Genomic DNA, 20380 nt, shown 5'->3' on the forward strand with positions numbered 1-20380 from the left:
TCTGTGTTCGTGCTTTCAAAACTCCACCTACATTCACAGTAAGCTGCTTTTGGCATAAAATTCTAGAATTCTCCTTCAGAGGCATGTCACTTCCATTGTAGAAATCTTGCCACGCCACGGTCTAAGGAAGGAATGTTATCAGAACTCTTTGAGGATTCAAGTGAAGTTTTCTCCCATTTGTAACACCCGGGGGCTGGGGGCAGGGGGTTTCTATAGTAATGAACAGAAACAAATACCGTAGATTTTTTTTAAAGTGGGGAAAAAAAAATCTAAATCTGAGTACTTTTTTGTACTGATAGGGCCCTACTTTGAATTTTGGCATGGATGCTGATTTTCAACTCCAATTTTCTTCTTGAAAATGTAATCCTTTATTTTCTAAAATGTAAAAAGATCCATTTTAGCTAGGGGTGGGCTGTCTGTAAGAATACCAAACACATCGTGGCTAAACAAATACATCTTGTAAAAGAGAGGAATGCCAATCTAGTAATTCAGAGAAGACAGACCAATTCCTAAAGCATATCCCTTTCTTCCTTCCTGAACGTCCTCACCTCTAGTTCTCCAAATACAGGAACTTTTTTCTGCTTTTTTTTTAAAAATAATTTTATTTATTCATTCATGATAGATGCACACAGAGAGAGGGGCAGGGACACAGGCAGAGGGAGAAATAGGTTCCCTGCAGGAAGCCCGATGTGGGACTTGATCCCAGGACTCCAGGATTGTGCCCTGGGCCAAAGGCAGGCGCTAAACCGCTGAGCCACCCAGCTGTCCCTCTGCTAACCTTTCTGAGGTATTTAAGTCTGTAGATTTGGAAATGAAGGTAAGCTGTTACCACTCAAGCACGGGCTTGCTCAGATAGCAAGTGGGAATTTGGGTAGATGACAAAGCAAATTTGGGTGGGACGATGGCATAGTGGAGAGGCCATGTGATGACAGTGAGGTCTTGGGGGTGTTCTTGAGCACTGAGACAGTTTAGATAAATCCTAGTTCTACCATTCAGTACCCAGGGAGATGCCACGAGCTACCCAGACTACCTCACCCTCGGTTCCCACATCTTTATAAAATCATAACACAATTAATTGCCGGTCTCAAGCTGTGGTCCTTGAGCCAGCAGCGATGGTACCAGCCAGGAGCCTGCCACAAATGCAGATTCTCAGGCCTGCAGACTCAAGAGACTCTGGGCCAGGGCCCAGCACCCTGGGTTTGGTTTCCACAGCCCTCCAGGTGATACTCATGCCTGCTCATGTGGGAGAACCACTGGGTCACAGTTAAGTTCTTCAACTCTTCCTCCTGGTCACAGGCCCGGATGCCCACATGACTGCAAGACTGCCGTTTTGGGCGGACGAGCATTCCAGCCCTCCCAGGCTGACACTGCCATTATACCAGTGGACCCTGCACATTTATTGGGTGCAAATCCATAACCAAAGTAGTGACGAAATTTAACTTTCTTAAAATTATATTCGGGGTCAAGTCCTTGGGATAACTCAACAAGTTTAAAGGATCACCCAGTGGAAGGTATTCTCGTGGACGGTCTCAAACACTTCACGCTCTTCGACAGTTAATTTACTTCATTTACCTGAGAAGGTCAAAGTTCAGGCAAGATCTAGACCCTTCTGGTATTTGCTAACTCCTCCTGCTTAATTTCTTCATAGGTTTTGTTAGCTCAGGAGCTGAATTATCTGATCCTGAGGGAATGGCATTATAAGGAAGGTCACTTTTTCAGTACACGGGACACAAACCATACACAAACAGCGCTCAGCCCTGCTTGGGGTGGTGTGTGTGTGTGTGGTGTGTGTGTGTGTGTGTGTGTGTGTGTGCGCGCCAAACTTAAGTCAACAGGCTCAAACAGGTTTCTGCAGCCTGATTATAGATCTATCCCCATTCCTACCAGTGCTCACTTTGCTCTTCCAACAGTGCCTTGTGATAGCCAAAGGAGAGAACGAATCAGATTAACAAGCTTCCCAACTCCGCAACCTACATTTTGGGCCAAAGAAAAGGTAGCTTCCAGAAAGACTCATACTGTATGTCTCTGTAACAGATGTACAGATGTACAGGGTGGGAGTTTAAGGGTGGAGAGCCGTGAGTGACGCCTGCAGGTCCGTCCAGTCGTGTGCCAGCACCCGAGGGGCAGGGAGTGAAGACAGAGGTGGGTGAGGGGCTGGGGAGAGGCTGGCGAGGCATCAATCATGAGACTCCCGGTGTGGTTCCACCTCTGAGCTCAGAGCCACCTTCTAGTAATTCGGGTGTTGTTCAGATTCAGTCATGCTGATCCAGAAGGCAGGTCACGCCAGCTGTGCCTGGGTGTGGAGGAAGGTCTGACGATGCTGGAGGTGAGCAGCCTTAAGCACTCTCAGAAAACTCTAGAAGGCAGCCTACTATGAGGTGTGTGCCTCAGAAAGGCGTTTCCCCCGCTGTCCTCAGGCTGGCTGTGGGAACCCCTACTGCAGGTTGCTCCCAGCGCTCCTGGGATGCTCTTGCTGAAGGGCCTGGATGCTGCACCCCCACCCTCCCACCCGACACCCCCACGGAGGCTACAACAGAGGGAGGTCTGTCCCTGAGTCCTTACGGGAAGCTCACTCCAACCGCGTCCGCCTCCCCTCAGGCAAAAAGATGAGTGAGGTGCCTTTAAAGATCATATCCCACGGCAGCTTTTCTCTTCCCCTGCAGCAGGGGAGAGTACATCCCAAGGGTGCAGAACCCCTCTCCCCCCGTGGACCGCAGCCTGGCACGCTGCTGGTGCCCGTGCTGGCAGAAATCAGAACAGTATGCAAAGTTCAGGAATCGTAACTGAAAGTAAGGTGAACTAGGGGTTCAGGTTCACACTGCTCATGGCCACTGCCTTTGAACTTTCCACCTCCTCAGCCTAGAGCTGCTCCCCGGCACTGACTCAGGGGCAGAGCTCTGGTTGACCCCTGATTTCTGCTCTGCTGTCTCTGGTTCCCCTGAAGTGGTAGAGGAGGCACTTCCTTCTCCATCCTGCTCTCAAAAACCCTCATACGAACAGAGCTGGGGAGCTGGGTTCCAGTGCCTGAGGGATGTTTCTCCAATGTCCCCCACCCCCCAGCCATCCTTCAGAAGGGAGCCTTCTGGCCACTACATTCCTTTTCCCCCACCTTCCATACTGACACTGGAAGCTGCGGACTTCACAACAAATCAAGGTACAACATTCTCCAGTTATTGATGGTTTACTTAGAAAAAGAGGGCCCTTCACTGCTCATTCTAAAGCTCCTTCCTCCTCTCCTGATGTTCAAATACAGTGTAGGGGAGCTTGGCAGTTGGCCCATGTCAATAAATATCAACCTTTGCAAGATCTTTATTCTGGACCCTGTTTCTAAACAGGTCCTTTGAATCAGGACACCTTAAACCCTCATGTCCTTTTTCTTTCCTTTGCCTGTCCTTGTTTTGCTAAAATAATTTGTTATGTAACACTCTCCTTAAATTATTGGGCTCCCCGATCCCTGTGTATAATACCCACAGAGACACACCGTACATATTGCCATACAAAATCACTGATTCCTAAAAAACAAACAAAGGGCCTCAGAGGTTGAATGTGTTGACCTCTCTCACCCAGAGAGAGCCCTCATTCACGCAGAGCTAAAACTGGCCTGCCTGGGCCGTGCCTGTGTGAATCCGGGAAATCGTAGGTAGACCTGGGAGTCGCTTAGATCTTTCAGGCCAGCTGCCATGTTGTCATGGATTCTTCTCCTTCTCTGGGCTAACCACCCCTCCATGTCTTCAACCCTTCCAGACAGCCCAAGGTCTCAATCTCAGGAGAGACTCCCGTATCTACAGCCGTAGGTGAAGCTGACATTCCAGAAGTGCAGAGCCATTACCTCTGAGAGAAGCAATCACCACCACCTCCACCGCCCCCTGCAGAGAATGCATTTCTGCAGCAAAGGGCTACAAATCTATGTCTAGCCAATGCTCAGTCCGACCTGTCATGGTAGAATTGAAACGTGGTCACTCAGACCCGTTTTTCATTTCGTCCCCAAAGGGAGTTAGCTTTAGTTTTCTTTCTTCAAGACGCAGCACCTCGTTATTGAATCCTTTTTTTCTTTTTGCAGAGGAGGAAGAGATGCCTATCTCCACAAGAAGGTAGTGCCAACTCACTGCTGGCTACTCCTCAGCCTCTTCCAAAAGAGGAACAGGAAATGCTTAGGCTGGGCTGTTGGTGATGGCCCACCACATGCCACAGCGGGAAATGGAAGGTGTGGGCTGTGGGTGCCAGAGACAGGGCATGGTGCAGAGGAGTCACCACCACTTTGGGACACCAGACTGTATTCTTCAGGGAGAAACAGCTGAGGAGGCAAGGGCTACTGAGATCATGTCGTGAGGGGAAAAAGAAATGAACATAAATGAAACCAAAGAGAACAATCCCCTGCTAATAAACACAGGTAGGCAAGAGAGCCCCTTCTCTGTGACAGCAGCCGTCCACAATCACCTTGCACCATAAATGGGATGAACGTGGTGCACACGGGCCTCTGCCTGCCAGATGTAACCCAAATAACTGAACCATGTGCTGCAAGGGACAGTGGCATGCTGCTCTCTGAGCAGGAACCGAGGGAAGAAAGGTCCAAGATTTGCTTCCAATCTTAGCTGAACCCGTAACATCATAGACCTGTGTTTCCTGACCTGTAAAACCGTGACAGTCCTCCCACGATGAATAAGACTTCAGTGCTGACACTACACACCAATACCTATTATGCAACTGAATCTCTGGTGTAAGGAAATACAGAATCGCTCCCCACTGAAGACCAACGAGCTCTCCATCAACCCCAAGCCCTGAACGCAGCAGAGGAGAAAGGCCCTTGGTCACATGCGCGTGCGTGTGCACACACACACACACACACACACACGCCCAAGGGCAGGTGAGTGGGGATTCAGTGTGATAAATACCTATGCTAAGATTTCTGTGCTTCTTGTTCACTTTTTAGTTGGAGGGGCGGTAGGTGCAGAATTTGCTGCTAATCACCTTCCTTAACAAATCAGAAAAACATTGACAGTGAGTGGGCACGTTTCGATGTTTGCTAGCACCGGCTTGTTCAGCCCAAACAGGTTGGACAGGTTGAATATTTAAACAAAGGCAGAAAAATGCAAGGTATAAAGCACGAGGTGTGCAGACCTGCGGGTTTAAGTTTGTGATCTAAAGCTGGCAGTCGGGCTCGCTCTCCTTCTCCCTGCCTCCTCACTCTGCTACTCTGACATCATAACTAGGTGGGACACACTCAGGATCTGTTCGTAGTCATCAGGACCACAGCAGAGGGCAGGGTGGGAGAGAAGGGTATGTGTGGAGGTCCGCGGCAGAGGTGGGCCCTCCACTCCTCATCCTACCCCCAGCAAACACATACCTTACCTTCTGTGACCTAATTTCTAGCTCTCACAATTGCCAGGCCGTTCAAGTGTGGGCAAGCACGGATACTCCAGAATTTGATGCCATTCACCAGTTTTACCTGGTGCAACCGAGCTTTCAAAATATTTCAACGAGATATGTCAAAAAGACCGCAGTGCCTCCATCCAAAGAACCATCTTTCGCATCTGCTCAAATCTCCAAAAACAAATACCACCTCTGCCAAAATAGAAGAAAGCCTAAATTATGAACATGAGCATCCAGCTGGCTGAATGATACTAAACTACTCAATTATGAAGCAGATCATAAATTTGAGAAAGTGACAGGATGAAGGAGGCTTTTGCATCCCTATACTTGGGAGACTTTTATGAGTAAGCTCTCTCTGGCATAACCAAACCTGAACTGGTCCTCAGGAAATAAATGCTGAATAAAAAGTGAGTACCAGCCGCAAGTACATTTTTCAAATATCCTTTCAAAAAAATAAGCTATGCTCATTGTTAAGGGGTATTAGAAAAGAAAAAACAAACACAGAGTAGAAGGGAGAACGCTTCAAAGAATGTCAGTCAAACATAAAACAGGCTTCACGAGAGACTGTCAATTGAAATGGATCGACTTTCAGCTTTATCATTTTCTTACCTTTATCTGAAAAATAAAATTCTGTGACAAATCACTCTGACCTGTTCTTTTTCTCGTAGTGGTAGCTTTCTGCTATTTGCAGATTTCTAAAATGTAAAAGTAAGAATTCTGAAAAGAACCACAGACTCAAAAAAAAAAAAAAAGAACCACGGACTCTCATCAAATAGTATAAATGCAAATCCACATGAAAAACAGAAAACCTGCTCAAAACAAGCAACCCCTCCCCCTCAAAAGAAGTGTTCAAATAATAATGAGGATCTGCACAATTCAGAAAAGAAAATTCAGGCGTATGGCACACAGCTGCTCCACAAAATAGCCCTCTCAGGCTGTCAGGTTCTTAGATGGTGGCTTACAGTACCCTCCTGGCTCAAGGTCACGGCCTCTTTTCTTGGTTTTGTAAACACACATGCTTATGAACACACAGAAGGAATTGGGGGTTTAAAAGTTTCCTAAGGGAGAAGAGAAAGGAAGGGAACCACAATTTGTCCGACACTTATGTGAGCCAAGGGCTTGGGTATATATTACAGCATTTACTACTCATGATAACAAACTCTTGAGAGCGGAACGTTGCCCATTAAAGATGAAGAAACGGAGGCTCTCTCTCCCATTCTGCGGAGCATCCTTTATCGGCACCAGCCAGAGAGGAAGGAAGAGCTCTCAGAGGACACACAGAGAGGCCACTTTTGTACAAACCACTATGGTATTTAAAGTAAAGGCATACAGTTTTCACTTTCAGCCAATGAGATGTAAAGAGAGGGCTAAAAGCATTTAAATATAATCAAACAATAAACTCAGCTGGTGAAAGCTTAATAATGCTACGGGGAGACACAGGGAAGTCAGACAATCTGCTGTGATACATAGATTTGTGAATGTTGACTCTTGAGGGGAAAATTCTGAGCTTCTTAATGATGTGGACTCTCAAGGAGAAGGCAAAGTACGTTAAGACGCATGATCAGGGAATGAAGTATTGTTACATGATGGTTTTTTTCTAGTTGAAAAGAAAAAAGTTGCAGCCGGGGTAAAGAAAAGCTTTCTAGACGATAGTCGAAGTATGTCTGACTAGTTCAGTACAGACAGCACGAAGACAGATGAAAACTGCAATACCCCAGTCCTATCATCATGAAACCGCCAGGTATTCACCGAACACCACCAAACATGAGGTCCCTCTGTCCAGCATGCTTCGTACATTCCCATTACACTGACTGCGTACGTATCATTAAAATCTCCACAAACCCCTCGACTATCCGTGTAGACAGCTGCACATGTGGTCACAGAACATCTGTCATCTTCTAAGTGGAACTGAATGTGTTAAGATTTCTGAGCATCCCCGAAAGAGATCTTCTTCTGATTTGTCTTCCTCTCAAGGGAAAAATACTTAGCTTTAGAGAACTGAAATGTCATTATGTAATCACTTTTTCCTTCTATCAATTTATTTTAGAGAAGAGGGAGGGGCAGAGAGAGAATCTTAAGCAGGCCCCACCCCCAGCGTGGAGCTCAACTCGGGGCTCTATCCCACAATCCCGGGATCACAACTCGAGCTGAAATCAAGAGTTGGATGCTCAACTGACTGAGCCACCCAGCTGCCCCATTTCCTTCTTTTAAATAGAAAAAAATTTACAGAGTCCTGAGTGGGGTTACCTATGGATTTTTATCCTAGAAATTCTTTCTTCCCGTGTCACCTGACATCTTCCTTCCTTCGTAGGAATGTCAGGGAAGCGCATACCTGGTGGTTAAGAATTGTTGCAGGTGTGACTAACTGATGATGATGAGCCTCTGAGCGTCCACCTCTACTCTAGAGAAATAGCTAGAAACTCATTATCACTGTGAGAGAGGTTCACAGGGCCCTTCCCCCTGCTGGGCTCTGAGGGTAAAGAAGTGACTGTCCCCTTCCAAGACACTGTCCTACCTCTGCTCCTTCTGTCCTCAAATGCTGGCCACCTGTTCAGATACCCAAGTTCACTTGTGCATGCCAAGGGCTGGCCCCGCCTAAGCATCTGAGAGTAGTGTGCTAAATTCAGAGCCTCCACGGGCTCATTTGTCATGGAGCAGGTCACATTTCTGTGCAGTGAACGTTTTCTTCCAGCATAATAGGAACACATAAGCCTCTGTTCCTGAAGACTGTCCATTATCCAGCGGCATCCTCACAGTCTATGTCTCCTGTTCTTAGCAACAGAAAAAGTCATGCCCGTTGCAGCAGGAAAGAAAGCCTGTGCCAAAACAACTAGATGATGTTCCAGGGATTTCCCTGCCTCCTGTTCGCCCTTCCACGACACGGCGAAAGGAGAACACAGCCCTGCTCTTTGGAGAAGCCAGTTAGGAAAGCCTGCTCCTGCCGGGGTCTTCAGCGTGTCTGTAACGTAACACATACTCCACGACTCTCTTTGTAGCTTAAAGGTCTATAGTTTGTAAAATGAGGAGCAAAGTGGAAATTAATTTCCTATTTTCCCAAGGCAATTACGGTCTGGCAAACGAGAAACACCCATTTCAGAGGTAGGATTTCTTCCAAAGGAGATCCATTTCACTCTTCTCTTTCAAATATCATCGCTTCTTCACAGCTATGAAGTTGAGAGCTTTCTGGAAAGTTTTGCAAATTGCGAAGCTCAGTGCCCTTTTTCCTACATTGAGCTCTCCCAACAGGCGTGCTTCTGGCTCAGTTTCCCAAGTTTGTTTTGGAAGACAAGCACCGCTCAATCCAAATTTTCAACATGGGAGCAACTGATAAAAGAGTTCTGGGAAGTTAAAAGCTGGAGCCACGGTGATGTTTCCGTGATACATGTTTTGCACTCGATACAGCCTATTATTCTGCCCGGGAACTCAGCTGTGGTTAGAATGGTTTGGGATGAAGGATTTCCAAACTTCAAAAACACGAGAGTCTGCAAACAGGGAAGTGGCAGCTTGAACAACTCCACGAGATCTGATAATAGATCGAGAAAGCCTTTTTGCTTGGGGGTGTTAAGGGTCTTCTCCTAAAACTAAGATAAAAGAAACTCTACAGAAAGACTGGCTAGCCTCATAAACAGAGATAACTGGTGCATCCTCATGAAATGACTAGTGTAGCCAAAGGAAAGGGAGAGGGTTGCTTCACGAAGTGGGTGACGACAGAGTGCCTGGATGGCAGTTAAGAACCACCTGAAACTGAAAAAGATCTAGTTCCTGGGGTCTGGGTTGCAAGATGTACACTGAGGACTTCTGAGTGTTGCAGCAACAAGAGTCTGGGGGGGAGCCCACATGGGCTCCCTGCAGCACGCTGCTCAACAGTAAATACCAGGAAGGCAGGGCTTATCTGGAAGACTGTGCACACTGGAGATCCACATCACCTCTGCACATGCAGATGCCCTTCAGAGCAGCGGGGGAGGTGGGGGGAGGAGGCCCAGGAAAGGTGACCCGTGTGTTCTAACTGACATTGTGCATCAGACCGGCCTTGTAGGATCAAGCCTTGGCAAAATGGCTCTAGAAAGCCCTAGCACAGGGAATCGTGTCCTAGCAGGGTTCTACTGAATCTGCACACTTCAGGGGAGAGAAGGGAGGCCTGGAACAGATTGTCAACAAGACAGAACAGGGCATGTGGGGGTGGCGTGTGTGCCCAGGGCGCATGGGGAAATGCAGGCCAGAGGGTCTCTGATCACCCCACTGGTGAGCTCCTGGCCTCTCCTTGATCCTTGGGAAGCAAGAGAAGCTGAAGGAAAACGAGAAAGGAGGAAGAAGAGAACTTCGGTTTTGGGTAACAAACAAACTTCCAAACAAACATGTGGAAGTCCACCCACAGTCGATGGACTTCCTTCATGCTCTGAAAACCAAGTGAGGATGCAGCTCACCAGAACTTGGATTTTCCCTGTTCTTTTTAATTCCTGCACACACATGTCCCAGGGCCCCATTGGCCCCTGATTAATGAAACACAGGTATGTGCTTAGGAGAGATCACCGCTCACCATTTGAGTCTCAGGTTCTGGAACCGCTGGGACAAATAAATCTAACTCCATTCTCCCTACCACATTTTTGTAAGTGTGTTCACATTTTTATAATTTTTTTTTTAAAGTACAGTTTCACCAACAAATGAAGGTGGAAATGATTGTGAATGATCACCAAAAACTAAATGCTCTTTTTAACTCATTATTTGCGATTTTCTACAGAAAAGGCCAAGGAAATGTACTGTAATAAGCTCAAATAATCAAATTATTTAAATCACTAGATTTAGAGATGTCTGGGTGGCTCAGTGGTTCGACGTCTGCCTTTGGTTCAGGTTGTGATTCTGTGGTCCTGGGATTGAGTCCTGCATCCGGCTCCCTGCGTGGAGCCTGCTTCTCCCTCTGCCTGTGTCTCTGCCTCTCTCTCTCTCTCTTTCTCTCTGTGTCTCCCATGAATAAATAAATAAATGGAATCTGAAGGAAGGAAGGAAGGCAGGCAGGCAGGCAGGAAGGAAGGAAGGAAGGATAAGAAAGAATGAAAAACTAGATTAAGTACAGCAAAAAAGAAAACAAAAATAAAAGCAAGTTCTTGATTTGTTTTCTGGTATTACAGGAATGTTTACTTGGTATATGGTCCCTCCGTGGCACATGCAACAGCAATACTGGTGACCACTGATTTCACAAACATTCTCCTAAGTGTTTCGTTCATGAATCCCCACAATGCTGCCATAACACTGGTCAGGTATCACTTCTTTTTATAGATGAACAGAGATACAAGGGGTCAAACAACTTCTCTAGGGGCGCCTGGGTGGCTCAGTCAGTTAAGCATCTGCCTTCAGCTCAGGTCATGATCCCGGAGTCCTGGGATCCAGCCCAGCAGCAGGCTCCCTGCTTAGTGGGAAGTTTGCTTCTCCTCTCTACCTGCTCCTCCCCCTCCATTCATGCTCTCTCTCATATAAATAAATAAAATCTTTAAAAAATAATAATAACTAGTTTTTAAAAAACCCCAACTTCTCCAGGGTCACCCAGCTAGGAGTGGCACACAGCTCAGTGATGATCATAAGGGTGCTTTTGGCTCTAACAATACAAACTTAGAAATACCTCCACATGAGACATTTTCATGGTACACTGTTATCCTCTGGAATGCTTCCACAAACATTACTGCATTTCAGCATAAATCCTCAGGGAGGTTTTACTATGCCATTTTGTTATACTATAGACAAATTAAAAGATTCCTGCAAAATTCTGCAGAATTCAGACTAGAACTGGGCCTGAAACAATTAGTCGTCTTCTCCAAATCAAGAGGGACTCACAACATGTAAAATCAGTTTCAGTTGGTGCTAAAATCCCAAAATTAGCACAAACATCCCTAAGGCCTGTTTATTAAAAAAAAAATTGTAAATAAGAATTTATAAACAACCCCAATATCCACTGTTCACAAATAAGAAATGTACCTTAGGAAGGTATCAAGGGGCTGTGCTATAAAAAGCTAAAGATCTTTTCTCCATCTATCCACGTACACCTAAACAACACCATCGCAAATCTAATAAAAAGCTATTCCATGCTCACCAAATAGAGTGTACCGTGCTAGTAAGCTGGCGGTAATACTTTTAACGTTGAAAATACAGCTGACCTTTGAACAACGTGGGTGTGAACTACACAGGTCCACTTGTACATAGATTTTTTTTTGATGCAGTAAAGTATTGTAAATGTATTTTCCTTATGATTTTCTTAACAACATCTTTTCCTATAGCTTACTTTATTTTAAAAACATAGTATATAACACAACATACAAAATATATGTTAATCAACATATGTTTATGTGTTGGTAAGGCTTCCAGTCAACAGTAGGCAGTTAAATTTTAGGGGAGCCAAAAGCTTTATGTGATTTTAGGGCAGTAGGTGCCCCAACCCCTGGCATTGTTCAAGGGTCAACTGCAATGCTCTACAACAACATGGAATTGTTTTGGGGGTAGAGGGTGGGGGAGGAGTGAAAGGATGCTTTTTCTAACATACAAAATGACATGAGCATTATACCAATTTTATTTCTCAGATAGTAGTTAAAGGCATGGTCTCTAAACCCAACAACTGACATTCAAATCTTGGCCTTATCTGTTACTTTGATCCTAAGCAAGTTTCCTCATCTGCAAAATGGGATAATAATCCCACAAACCTTACAGGTAGAGCGCCTAAAAGTAAGTGGAGATCAATAAGGAAGTAGGAAATGTGAACAATGTATAAACCAGCTCAACCTAAGAGCACCTCTAGACAACATGCCAACCAACAGCAGCAGAACACACGTTCTTCTCAAACAGACGTGGGATGTCCTCCAGGACGGACCATATGCTAGGCCATAAAACAAGCCTCCATAAATTTCAAAGGATTGAAACCATACAAAGTATGTTCTCCAACTACAATGGAATGATATTGAAAATCAACAGCAGCAAGAAATTTGGGAATTCACAAATACACAGAAACCGAACAATACAGTCCAAAATAACCAATGGGGCAAAGAAATCACACTGGAGACTAGAAAATACTTTGAGGTGAATGAATGAGAACATTTAACATACAAAAATTTATGGGATGCAACTAAAGCAAATGCCTAAGGAGAGACTTGTAGCTGTAAATGCCTACAAAAGAAGTTCTCAATCCAATATCCTCACCTTCTGTCTTAAAACACTGGAGAAAGAGCAGCAAGCTAATCCTAAAGCAAGTAGAAGGAGGGAAATAGTAATGTGCAGAGTGGGAAATTAATGAAATAGCAGAAAAGCCAACAGGGGAAAACCTACAAAACGAAAAACTGTTTCTTTGGAAATACCAATAAAATTGACAAATCAAGTTTAGCGAGACCGCCTAAGGAAAAAAATAAAGAAGACTCAAATTATTAATATCAGGAATGAAAGAGAGTACATCGCTACTCCCTGTGCAGACAGAAAAGACAAGAAGGGGAAACTATGAACAACCTGGAAGCCAACCAATTAGAGAATTTGCATAAAATGGCCAAATTCCTAGAACAGACACAAATGACTGAAAGGAACTCAGGAAGAAACAGAAATGTGAACAGATTTATCACAAGAGGTTGAATTAGCGATCTGAAAACTTCTCAGAAAAAGAAGCCAAGGTGGTTTTGTTGGTGAATTCTACTAGATACATAAAGAAGAATGAGCACCAACAAACTCTTCTAAAAAAAATACAGAGGTGGATGGAATACCTCCCGACTCACTGCGCGAGGCTGGCATGAAAACCAGGCGAGGACTCAACAAGAAAATGGCAGACCAGTCACTCTTCTGAATGCAGACAAATTCTTTAATGAAAAACTAGCTAACCACGCCCATCAACATCTGAAGATGACTGTACAATGTGACCAAACGGGATCCATCCCAGGAATGAGGTTCGTTTAAGGTCCAAAACAGAATGGAAGACAGGACAAAACCAACGGGACCATCTCGATAAATGCCCAAAAAGTGTTTGACGTGAGCTGACCCCCTTTCTTGATGAAAATGCTCAGTAGACTGGGATTAAAAAGAACTTCCTCAAACTGATAAAGGGCATTTATGAAAAACCCATAACTAGCATCATACTTAATGGGGAAAGACTGAATGCTTTCTCCCTAACATCAAAAATAAGACCAGGGGGATCCCTGGGTGGCGCAGCGGTTTGGTGCCTGCCTTTGGCCCAGGGCGTGATCCTGGAGACCCCGGATCGAATCCCACGTCGGGCTCCTGGTGCATGGAGCCTGCTTCTCCCTCTGCCTGTGTCTCTGCCTCTCTCTCTCTCTCTCTCTCTCTCTCTCTCTCTCTGTGACTATCATAAATAAATAAAAATTAAAAAAAAATTAAAAACAAAAAAAAAATAAATAAAATTGGATCTCCTAATATTAAAAAAAAAAAAAAATAAGACCAGGGTGTCTGTTTTCTTCACTTCCACTTAACACTGTGCTGGAGGGGGCTGGCCAGGGCTCACAGGCAGGAAAAATAAATAAAAGGCATCCAGATTAGTTTCAAAGGAAGAAGCACAACTGTCTGTTTGCAGATGGCATGATCATGTATACAGAAAACTCCTAAGGAATCCACAAAATAACTGCTAGAATGAATAAACAGGTCTGCAAGGCTGCAGGAAACAAGGTTGGTTCACAATGTGAGTTGTATTTCTATACACCAGCAATGAACAGTCAAAAAACACCTCCGCTGCCAATACCACAAGAGTAAGACGTTTAGGAATAAATTAACAGAATAAATGAAAAATTTGGGGTACCTAGGTGGCTCAGTTAGTTGAGTGTCCAACTTTTGATTTTGGCTCAGGTCATGATTTCAGGGTCATGGGATCAAGCCCCACTTTGGGCTCCATGCTCAGTAGGGGGTCTGTTTGAGACTCTTTCTGCCTCTCCCCCTGCTCCTCCCCCCACTCTTTCCCATAAATAAATAAATAAATAAATAAATAAACAAACAAACAAACAAACAAACAAATAAATAAATAAATATTTTAAAGGTCGCTTGCCACTCCCCCCTAAAAAGAAATAAATAGGGCATCTAGGTGGCTCAGTCAGTTAAGTGTTTGCCTTCAGCTTAGGTCATGATCCCAGAGTCCTGGGACTGAGTCCTGCATCAGGCTCCCTGTTCAGTGAGCAGTCTGCTTCTCTGTCCCTCCTCTGGCTTATGTGCTGTCTCTCAAATAAATAAATAAAATCTTTAAGAAAATAAAAGCCTTTAAAATAAAGAAATATAAAACTTACACTTTGAAAACACAGTTCAGGGCACCTGGGTGGCTCAGTGGTTGAACGTCTGCCTTTAGCTCAGGTCATGATCTCGGGGTCCTGGGATCAAGTCCCGTATCAGGCTCCCCACAGGGAGCCTACTTCTCCCTCTGCCTATGTCTTTGCTTCTATGTGTCTCTCATGAATAAATACATAAAATCTTTAACAAAAGGGGGCAGCTCAGGTGGCTCAGCAGTTTAGCGCCACCTTCAGTCCAGGGCATGATCTTGGAGACCCAGGATCGGGTCCGACATCAGGCTCCCTGCATGGAGCCCGCTTCTCCCTCTGCCTGTGTCTCTGCCTCTCTCTCTCTCTCTCTGTGTGTTTCTATGAATAAATAAATAAAATCTTAAAAAAAATCTTTAAACACACACACACACACACAAAAGAAATCCATTAAGATGTAATGGATATAAATGAATACCCCATGTCCAAAGATTTAATACTGGTAAGGTGGCAATACCCCCAAGTTGATCTATGTACTTTATAATGTCTATAATTATACCAGCTATCTTTTTTGCAGAAACTGACAAGCTGATCCTAAAAATCATATGGAAATGCAAGCAAATCAGAGTAGCCAAAATAATCTTGAAAGAGACCTCAGTTGGAGGACTGACACCTCCCAATTTCAAAACTTAGCCAAAAAGCTATAGTAGTCAATACAATGCTAGGCCTGAAAGGTAGACATAGATCAATGGAATAGAACAGAGTAGATAAATAAATCCTTACATTTATGGTCAACTGAATTTTGACAAGAGTGGCCGGACAGTTCAAAGGGGGAAAGAAAAGTCTTTTCAACAAAGTACAGAAGATTGAACTCGTACCCTTTCCTTACACTATACCTAAATATTAACTCACACAGATCACAGACTTACATGTAAGAACTACAATGATAAAGCTCATGGGATTCCACTTCACACCTAATAGGATGACTGTCATGAAAAAGACAGGCGGTAGCAGGTGTTGGCAAGGACGTGGAAAAACTGGAACCCTCATATGCTGCTGGTGGGAATGTAAGATGATGCAGCCGCTTTGGAAAACAGTCTGGCAGGTCCTCAGAATGTTCAACACGGAGTTACCACATGACCCAGCTGTTCCACTCTGAAGTATCTACCCAAGAGAAATGAAAACATGTGCCCACACTAAAAGATGGAGAAGAATATACATAGGAGCATTTTGCATTAACAGCCAAGGAGTGGAAAGGACTCAAATGTCCACCAACTGGTGAAGAGATAAATAAAATATGGCAGATCCATACAATGGACTATTATTTGACAATAAAAAAGAATGGGGTACTGATACTGCTACAATACAGATGCATCTTGAAAACGTAATGGTAAGTAAAGAAATGAGTCACGAAAGACCACAGATGAGAACAGGCAGATCCAGAGACAGGAAGTAGATTTGTATTTTCCAAGGGCTTGGAGGGTAGGAAGTAATGAGAAGTGACTGTTTGATGGGTATGGGGTTTCTTTTTGGGGTGATGAAAATGACCTCACATTGACTGTTAGCACTGACAGCTGCAGGACTCTGTGCATATACTAAAACCCATTGAACTGTACACTTCAAATGGGTGAAATACAGGACATATGAATTATATCACATAAAGGTGCAAAAAAATAAAAAAAAGTCAAGTATCAAGCCCAGTGCTTGATGCATAATACACCACGGCTTTAGCTTTGGGTATTAATAAGATGCATTGTCTGATACATCACTGTAGAAGGAGGACTATGACCTTTACAGATATGCTTGACACGTGTCATATTTGATCACAGAGGCTCTCCCAAAATGGCAATGTCCCCAATCAGGAGTGACTAGCTCAAGACCAGGGATGTCTCACAGAGGATCTTAAGCAATGAGTGCTTAGGGCCAAAGCAGCCCCAAGGAGGGTACATCACACTAGTGCGCCCCCCTGCCCCCTCCCAATTTAGGGGCTGGCTCATGGGAAGTTCCACTGAGCATGGGTCTCAGGAAGAGAAAGCAGGGAAACCATCCAAGAAGAGAATAGGCCTCCAGGACCAGATTTTGAGGGGGCAAATATGTAAGGGACAAAGGACTTCTTGAAAGGTGTGTGTGTGTGGGGGGGGGGGAGCACAAATAAAAATAAAACAAAATCAAAACAAAATGGCAACAGAAGGCAAAATGATACAACCAGGCTGATCATGCTGGGGGGGGGGGGGGAAGCAAAAAGCTAGGGTGTAAAATACGGTATTAAGCCACGGTGATGGCATTTATTCACTTCCTTCTTTGTGCTCAAAAAAACGCTCCTGGGAGGAGGTGAGGGGCAAAGAGGCCCGAAATTTATATGCAAAGAAAAAAAAAAAAGTAAAATATTTCGTAAAAACATCTCTAACACGCTGGTATCTTTCCTCAAGTCGCACCATACCGCACTCCCAGGAGTTCAGACTGAGAAATCCACAGGCTTAGGATTATTGCGGCATTACTTAGAAATGCAAACAGTAGTGATAGATAACGTTTACTGAGTGCTTACCGGGTGCCTCGACTGTGTGCAAAACTCATTATCCCCTAACCCTCAGCCCTCTGCAATGACGTGGACGCTACTTAAAAACCTCGTTTCGGTGGAGAGGAAAACGAAGCACAAAGGTTAAGTAACTTGCTCAAGAACGGAGAACTTACAAGTGGCAGAGCTGAGGTCTGCCGTTAGGGGCCTAATTCCGAGAGCCCAGATTCACCACTATACCCCCGTGTCCCAGGTATCCGTCAGTGGTCCACAAAATAGTTTTAGGTGGAATAAACCGGCCCACCTCATTGTAGTGTTGCTAGATAGTAAAGTGTCAATTTCACAATAATTACATCAAGTTTTCTTTTGAAACAAATGTGTAAAAAAGAAAAAAAAAGAGTTGGTCAATTTTGAAAATTCACCTGGAAGGGAATATGGAAAAATAAAAATAGTCTGATTTTCTGAGAAGTTGAAATTTTCTGAGTCTCTTTAAAACATCTTCCCTAGAGTCCTGATGCTCCTTAAAACGTTTGTGGGAAGGGACGCCTGGGTGGCTCAGTGGTTGAGCGTCTGTCTGCCTTTGGCTCAGGGCATGATCCCAGGATCTGGGATCGAGTCCCACATCGGGCTCCCTGCATGGAGCCTGCTTCTCCCTTTGCCTGTGTCTCTGCCTCTCTCTCTCTCTCATGAATAAATAAATAAAATCTTAAAAATAAAATAAAATAAAATAAAATGTGGGAAAAATAAAACAAGCATTAAAAAAAAAAAAAAAGTCTTTTTGCTCTAAACCCTCCAAACCTATGTAATTTGCCCACCACCGGGCTCTCTCCCACTTCTGAGTGAGCTGCTTTCTCCCTCAGGAAGTAAATTCCTGACACTTATCAGATCTTCTTTTTCTTCTTCATTGTATCCTATTTTATCCTGAAGTTCCCAAGACCAGGCCATCTATTTATTCAAAGGCCCCAGAAATTTTTCGCAAGTAGAAGAGCTGCAGGGAATCTGGTAGGCATATGCAAATAGTGTTTCAGAGGCAAGGGTTACTATGCTACTCCTCAGGGCTTCCTCTACATCTGATAAACTGCCCACTCCTGGCACCCAAACAAAGAAGCTCCAATTGGCAGAGGGGAAAGGACTCTGTGTTTCATCCTGAAGATCCCCAAAGGCCAAAGACCTTGCCCAGGTACTTCAGTTTTCCATGGCTAGACATGTCCAATTCACCAGATAGATGAGCAACCAAAGCCATCTCCAACTTCACACAGCCCACAGATCCCAAGAGCTCTTGAGCCTCTAGGCAAGTCCCCTGGTGGCTCAGAGGCCACTCTACTTTGTCAACCTGCAGATCCCAGCTACCAGGCAAAGGCCATCCTCACCCACCTGTGCATGTTCCCATTGGTGGTAAAGGACTGGCCACACACGGTACACTTGTACGGCCTCTCGCCAGAGTGCACCAGCATGTGGCGGTCCAGGGAGCTGGCCGAGCTCAGCGACTTCCCGCAGATGCTGCACGAATGGTCGGCCCCTCCAGTGTCTGTGTTATGCTGTGGAAAGCAATCATCACAGTGGTCACTTAAGAAGATGGGTCAAAACTCGGCTATTATGAAATGCAAATTCAGAGCTTTATAAACACAAAAAAAACCCCAAACAACAACAACAAAAAACCCCAGTACTGCTTCTCTGATATTTTAATGTTTCTTTTTTAAATATCTTCCCAAGAGTCAAAAATCTGTCAGGAACACCGGCAAATAACTATTTTGTATGATCTCCTTCCACTTTCGGGTTCCAGTTTTGAACAACACTTGTGCAAGGCTCAGAGAGAGGTGGAGTCTTCGCAGGTCTTTCTGAGAGACACACAGAGAATTAACTGACCACATATGTTAACATGAGAAGAACTCTCCACTACGAAACTACCGTGAAATAGGGTCTTCCCATTAAGGCCATGTCCACTCTTCCAGTTTGCTGACTCAGGCCTGCTGTCAGAAAGAGAATTGAAACCTGCACAGTTTAGAGATCTGGCCTCTGACACGTGTTAAGAAGGAACATTTCTAGCCAAATCCAAGCTACTAAATGATGTTATTTACTCATGATTTTAATACTGTCAAACCTTCTCACTCATATGTGGAATTTAAGAAACAAAACAAATGGCAAAGGGGAAAAAAAGAGAGAGAGAGAGAGAGAGACAAATAGAAAAACAGACTCTTGACTCTAGAGAACAAGCTGATGGTTATGGAGCGAGGAGGAATGGGGGGAAATAGAGGGTGGAGATTAAGGAGGGCATTTACACGATGTAACACGATGAAAACAAAAATTAAAACAAAAATTCATCCATTCCCATTCCAAATACACATAGTCAATCCTTCATTGTTCTAGATTCATCCATACGTTGTCACGAATCTACCATAGCAGGCAGGGGAGAGAGGTAAATGTCCTAATATAGAAGCAAAAAGAAATCCCAAACAAATTCCCTGCTGCAGGACCTAAGTTTATAGCAATATAAAGGATAGGGATCTTCATCTACAATCTCACTGTCACTGTGAAGAGACTTGGTTCAAACTGACAAGTCACACGTGAGGAAAGCTCTTCTATTTTTTGAGGTCAGTTAGCAAGATGTTTGCTAAAGTATGAAAAGGTATTCTGTGTTGACCTAGGAATCTCTCACAGATTTCAAAACCACCCCTTAAAAAAATTAAAATAAAAAAAAATAAAGAAAAAACCACCCCTCAAGATTATTAAAATATTCAATCTAAATTGAGCACAGACATAATTCATCTAAGATCAAATCGCCCTCTCTTAATGAAGAACGATTTCAAGCAGAAATATAAAATTGGCAGCAAACCTGACGGATGTGCATAGTTAGCTGATGCTGTGTAGTGCAAATCTTTTCACACAGGGGACAGTTATAGGAAGACTTCTCCTCTTTCGTTTCCTGAAAAGACACAATACAAGGCAAAATCAAGTTCAACTCACAGTTACGCCCGTGCCTCTTATTTTGATGACAGGTGTCTCAAGAGCCATAGCAGTAAATCAGCTGAGAGCATGGGCTCCAGAGCCTGTCTGGGGATGAGCTTGGGAAAGTCATGGTCCTGTCCTGTTTCCTCATGTATAAAATGGGAAAAGTAACAGCGCCTACCACAGTGCATTGTGTGATGAGGACTAAATCAATTAACACACGTAAAGCACTGGAACAGTGCCTGGTACAGGAGAAGTACTCAATAAATATTAGTGTTTTTATTAAACATCATTTCATTAATCAGCAACGATGACAAAAAAAAAAAATCAAGGA

At 44.2% G+C, this 20380-nt stretch overlaps 1 protein-coding gene across 1 annotated transcript in view; it reads right to left on the reverse strand.

The window, feature by feature from the left end:
- The window catches only part of RREB1 (ras responsive element binding protein 1), a 132808-nt gene that overhangs the window by 43154 nt on the left and 69274 nt on the right, over positions 1 to 20380 (reverse strand). The window contains 2 exon segments of the mRNA XM_055322939.1: positions 18475 to 18638; positions 19934 to 20023. Of these exon segments, the coding sequence (XP_055178914.1) occupies positions 18475 to 18638; positions 19934 to 20023 (254 nt within the window).

The sequence above is a fragment of the Nyctereutes procyonoides genome, unplaced genomic scaffold (assembly GCF_905146905.1).
Source record: "Nyctereutes procyonoides isolate TBG_1078 unplaced genomic scaffold, NYPRO_anot_genome, whole genome shotgun sequence".
Taxonomy (NCBI): domain Eukaryota; kingdom Metazoa; phylum Chordata; class Mammalia; order Carnivora; family Canidae; genus Nyctereutes; species Nyctereutes procyonoides.